Consider the following 6,273-nt stretch of genomic DNA (forward strand, 5'->3'; position numbering starts at 1 on the left):
GTGATTCTTGATTGCAAATAGCTCTTCTGTTATATAATTGCTCAATTAATTTTATTATTCTTTTCTTTTACTTTCAGTCATTTGACTGTGGCCATGCTGGAGCACCGCCTTTAGTCGAGCAAATCGACCCCAGGACTTATTCTTTGTAAGCCTAGTACTATTCTATTGGTGGAGGCGCAATGGCCCAGTGGTTAGGGCAGCGAACTCGCAGTCATAGGATCGCGGTTTCGATTCCCAGACCGGACGTTGTGAGTGTTTATTGAGCGAAAACACCTAAAAAGCTCCACAAGGCTCCGGCAGGGGATGGTGGTGATCTCTGCTGTACTCTTTCACCACAACTTTCTCTCACTCTTACTTCCTGTTTCTGTTGTACCTGTATTTCAAGGGGCCGGCCTTGTCACTCTCTGTGTCACGCTGAATATCCCCGAGAACTATGTTAAGGGTGAACGTGTCTGTGGAGTGCTCAGCCACTTACACGTTAATTTCACGAGCAGGCTGTTCCGTTGATTCGGATCAACTGGAACCTTCATCGTCGTAACCGACGGAGTGCTTCCATCCACTATTCTATCAGTCTCTTTAGCCGAACCGCTAAGATGACATAAACACACCAGCATCAGTTGTCAAGCGATGATGGGGGGGGGGGGACAAACATACATATATATATATATATACATGCGACAAGCTTCTTTCAGTTTCCGTCTACCAAATCCACTCGCAAGGCTTTGGTTGGTCTGAGGCTATAGTAGAAGACACTTGCCCAAGGTGCCACACAGTGGGACTGAACCCGGAACCATGTGGTTGGTAAGCAAGCTACTTACCACACAGCCACTACAACGCCTCTATTAATAGACTAAAATATATCGATCTGTTATCGTTTACTTCTTTCAGTTGAAGAGTTTTAGAAAAATGAATCCTCCCCAATACCTATTTTTTTGTTTTAAAGCTTGATACTTATTCTCTCGGATCTCTTTTGCCGAACCACTAAGTTATTGGGGACGTAAACAAACCAGCATGGTCAAGCGGTAGTGGGGAACAAACATAAAGCTATACACACATGCATGCACACATACACACACACACACGACGGGCTTCTTTTAGTTTTCATCTGCCATAAACACTCACAAAGTTTTAATTGGCCCAGGATTATTATAGAATCCTCTTGTCCATTGCAGTAAGATTGAACCCAGAACCATGTTGTTGGAAAGCAAACGTCTTTCCATACGGCCATGTCTGCACCTTTTAAACTTCTTTTTTGCTTATGGAAACACAAAGGGTACCAAAATATTTTCGCTTGTTGTAAAGAACATGGTAAGAGCAGAAATTTGGAAACCCATTGAATATAGAGCTATTTAGGGTGATCCTGCTTCATATTACAACCATAAGCTCAATAGAAAATATAAACAGAAGCCAGAAATGACAGAATACAATACAAAGCTGAATGTCATTGTGTTTTCTATAGAAACAAACAGTTACGCTCTGAGTATGTATATCTAATCAGGACGTTATTAATATAACAAGGACAGTATTGTTTGATTTAATTTTAGCAGCGATTCCCCTGGATTCTTTATGAAAAAATGTTACGTTGAGGATTCTTGTTTTGTTGTCCATACTCTTTTACTCTTTTACTTGTGTCAGTCATTTGACTGCGGCCATGCTGGAGCACCGCCTTTAGTCGAGCAAATCGACCCCCAGGACTTATTCTTTGTAAGCCTAGTACTTATTCTATCGGTCTCTTTTTGCCGAACCGCTAAGTTACGGGGATGTAAACACACCAGCATCCGTTGTCAAGCAATGTTGGGGGGACAAACACAGACACAAACTTATACACTATACACACAACACCATACATACATACATACATACATAACTTATATTATAATATATATATTATATATATCTATATATATATATATATATATATATATTATTATATATACATACATACATACATCATACATACATATATAATATGTATGTATATATACATGGCATATATACGACGGGCTTCTTTTAGTTTCCGTCTTACCAAATCCACTCACAAGGCTATAGTAGTGGTGCTGCGCCAGTGGAACTGAACCCGGAACCATGTGGTTCTGATAGAGTCACAATTATTTTGAATTGAACAAATTGTCAAATATATATTTTGGACAAACATTTTTTTTTTTTCAAATGAAAGACAAATATTATTAAATATATACATATGAAAGATCGTTGTTTGTTCCTTTAGAAAACTTAAGGACATCCTTGTTTGTATTGTATTCTTTTTTATTTTTCCTTCTTCTTCAGGTCTTTGGATTTTCTTTTAAGTTTACGGTCGTAATATAAGGGAAGGTTCAACGGTATTTAAGGACTACATTATCTAACGTGTCCTTTCTAAGACGATGGGTGTGTGAGTACGGAGAAATAAGATTGTCGTTTCTAGTAGATCGAACGAAAGGAGAGCCTTATAACCTGTTTAGCTACTCGGCTGGTCTTGGTTGAGTAGAGCAAGAATAAAAGGCATTGAGAGCTATGACTCTTCCTGTCCTTTCTCTATAGTATCGTGTATCTAGGATATTATCTAATGCATCTATAGCTTTTCAGGACAGTAGGTGAGGTGTCACTTGAGGGTTGGTTTATATGGCTGCTATTTTTAAAAGGTCAAGCGACCATATATAGACTCCCTCATTTGGTCGGTCACTCTTATGAGATCAGCCTCAAAATACACCTGTACTGCTTTCGAAAGAAAATAATCAATAAAATATTTTTAATATTATTTAGAGTTGTGGTGGCGGCAGGGAAATAAATAAACGAAACAGATTTTAAAGAACAAATATTTGTAATTATATAAAATAATTATATAATCAGAAAGAAACATTTTATTTGTATTTTATTTTTAATTAAAAGTTTAAAGAAATTTACATTTATTTTCGTTGTATAATTTAAATGCAATGAAGAAGGGAATTTAATTTTTCTTGTTGCTTAATGAGCAAATTCATGCCATTGGTCCAGTTGAGTTACTTCCCTTGTCTCATTTTATAATTATCCATAACGTTATCTCCTTTATTTTCTCTAATTCAATCTAAGGTAATATTAAATTAGGGTTAAATGAGACATTGAGATGAACATTTTATCGAATTAGGGCTCATGATTATTTACTCCGACATAATTACTAAATATAACGAACTACTTAGCAATAAATTTGTAATGAAATTATTCAATTTGTTGGTATAATTGAGACTATCCTTCACAATTTATTTTTTTCATAATCTGCCTGAAAAACACCGCTATTAACAAACAAAACAGTAACCTCGCTAATACCCTACCACATCTAACAATAGGTGAATTTCCTACAATAAGAGTTTTAGATAATATTAAATATTATTATCAGCAACATGACACACTGATTCCAGAGCAGTTAAGGGGTCCTGGGGAACGGAATACCCTATATTAAAATATTACTAATCTAGGTTTTTATTATGAATTTCAATTATGAATAACAAGAAGTCAACATACACAAATGATGCTCACAGAATCATTAGTCTTTATATATACTCTCAATCGATCTCTTTCTTTAATTGCTGTTCGATAATCATTCATTGTTTAAGTGTTGTCATATATGTTACGAGATGGCTCCAATTAAGTCACAACAGATATTATTCCATTTAAACCAATAACTCTTACTAGGTTTCACAGTTCGATATCAGCGGCCCCTTTTTTTGATAAAATTATCAATATGTGTGCAATAATAAATAAATAGGAGAAAAAAGGAAGAAAGAATGCATGTTCAAAACAATGTCACTGTAGTAATAATAATAATAAATTATGCCTAAAACTCAGGGCCCTTTGTTGAGGAGACAGATATGTTAGTAACTTGATTAAATCATAGTATATTTCTGATATTTACTTTAATCTTCCCTGGAGGGGTTGATAGGTAAAGCCGATATTAGCAGAGATTAAAGTCAGATCATGGATATACGAGATTAAATTACGATTTCAGGTGATCCTCAAAATTATTTCTGCAAACACTTTATAGTAAATAAACTATATCACTTGTGAGAGTTCACACATGCCTACGTGCGGATTTCAGCCTTCTCCACTGATCAGTTTTATTAAAACACCTCATTGAAATACTTGAAGATTTTATTCTAAAAATCAAATTACAAAATTCTCTTTTTTGTTCTCTCTATTCTCATTCCATAAATATCATCCAAAGGATTCATTTACGGGTGTTTTTATGCGCAGATATTTTTTATTTTGTTCAACGAACCTGCCTATATATAATCTCTATTTTCCGTATTCTATACTTATAGTTAGTAGAGTTAAACCGTAGGGGTTCATTTTTAATGTTTCGTATGAATTATTGAGTCAAATGAAAGACTCCCCTCACTTTATTTTCCATGTTAGCATTATGGCTATTTATTAAACGCCAATGAATTCATCCCTCTCCTCTTTTATTATAATTATCTTAATTTTCATACAATTAATGAGAAAACCTTTCGCTATACATCTTCGAACTCGTTAAGATAATCCCTCCCTTCAGGAAGCAGCTTTTTAACACGTACAAATCGAATTAAATAAAATAAAAAAATTCCTAGGAATGTTTAATAATACTATTTAAATGTGTAAAAGTTATAATGAGGAAAATGCGTCATGAATTAATGATTGTATTAAAATGTCTAAGGCACTGACTAGCAAGACAGGGAATTTCAGACAATCAAACTAAAAACGAAAGAGCATTGCCTCGGCACCGGTTTTTAGCCTCTTATTTTCTAAATTTAATATAGTTTACTCTCCAAATATTTTACGCAACCGAAATCCAATACTAAGAAAACACCTGTTTTCTAATTGACAAGCCTATTAACAGTAGTTGGCGACAGCATCATCATCATCATCGTCATCATCGTTATCATCAGCACTGTAGCAAGCCTAACAGGACGGAGTTGTCTCCCTTGGTTACTACATAAACAGGGTGGAGGAGATATGTTGTGGTTTAAATGTGACGAAATTTTGCCTGGAGTGTCCTTGGCTCTCCTCTATGTCGCCCTGTGTCTCTCTGGTATATTTATCTACATGGAGAACGAAGTGATAGAAGACGTTGAGAACAGCTGCAAGTGAGTTAAAGTGTCCTAATTTCGATAGTCTCGTTTCTTTAACCAGTTGCCTCAATGCTAAAGTGTCTTTTATACAACAGCAAAGCAGACTTTGTGGGGTATTTTTATTTTGAAAGTTTGTGTCTCCACAGTTGTTTGACAAACGACCAGATTTCATTTTTGTCGTCACACCCACCTGCGCGACTGTTGACATTTCACGATTTACGATTTTATCTCGGGTAGAATTGTATTTTGGTGATTTAAATTCGTATAGAGCCAACGGACAGAAATATCCATCTGAAAGTATTGGGGGGAAATAATGGTTTATCCTTAATATTAATTAGGGATTAAATTAATTATAAAAAGCAATTAGAAAAAATTATGTCGTGCTAAAGGAACTTTGTAATCAGTTTAGCAATATTACATATGATATATGTAATTGTATGAACAGAACTCAATCCATTCTTCTTCAATTTTGTCATCGCACTTTTGTTATCGCATTTTGTAATCGCAATTTTACAATATTTTCATCCTTGGGTACCACTTCGATCTCGTCAGTCCTTAAAACCTGAACTTTCAAAATTTGTCACATATTAATGGTGTATAATAATAATAATAATAATAATAATAATAATTTCTAGTATAGGCATAGGGCCTAGAATTTGTGAGTGAGGGCGGGTTAGCCGATACCATTTACTCCAGTGCATGACTGGTACTTTATTTTATCTATCTTGAAAGGACGAAAAGTAAAGTTGAACACGGTAAAATATGAATTGAGACTGTAAAGAACCGGAAGAAATATTGCAAACAATTTTTCCTATGCTTCAACGATACTATCAGCTCACCGCCTTAATAATTTTAATAATTGTTTCAATTTTTGGCACATGGCTAGTAATTTTAGGGGTAAGTGGTTAGTCGATGTCATTGATCTCAGTACTTGACTGGTTCTTTATTTTATCGACCCCGGGGGAATGAAAGGTAAATCTAATGCATTCGAACGGTCGTTTTCATTCATTGTCTCCCGATGAATTTAATACAACCAGTTTTTGCGCGCTCTCTTCCAACCTTTGATGAGTCAACAAGTGGCCAAGTCTGTTGACTCGAGGGAAAGAGAAGAAATATTTTTCCAAGTACATTTGTAACTTACAGGAAGTGAAATAGTTACAACTGGGATTCGAAACTGGCTTGTAGAATGTGTTTA

The 6,273-nt window shown here is 35.1% G+C and overlaps 1 protein-coding gene across 1 annotated transcript in view; it reads left to right on the plus strand.

Annotated features, from left to right (window-relative positions):
- Window positions 1-4,918: 4,918 nt before the first annotated feature.
- LOC115223964 (oxidoreductase HTATIP2) overlaps window positions 4,919-6,273 on the plus strand; it is a 28,372-nt gene continuing 27,017 nt past the window's right edge. Inside the window, exon 1 of the mRNA XM_029794717.2 lies at window positions 4,919-5,093. Within this exon, the coding sequence (XP_029650577.1) occupies window positions 4,963-5,093 (131 nt within the window). The 5' untranslated portion in view covers window positions 4,919-4,962. The remainder of the gene's footprint in view (window positions 5,094-6,273) is intronic.

Source organism: Octopus sinensis, linkage group LG24 (assembly GCF_006345805.1).
Source record: "Octopus sinensis linkage group LG24, ASM634580v1, whole genome shotgun sequence".
NCBI classification, from domain to species: Eukaryota; Metazoa; Mollusca; class Cephalopoda; order Octopoda; family Octopodidae; genus Octopus; species Octopus sinensis.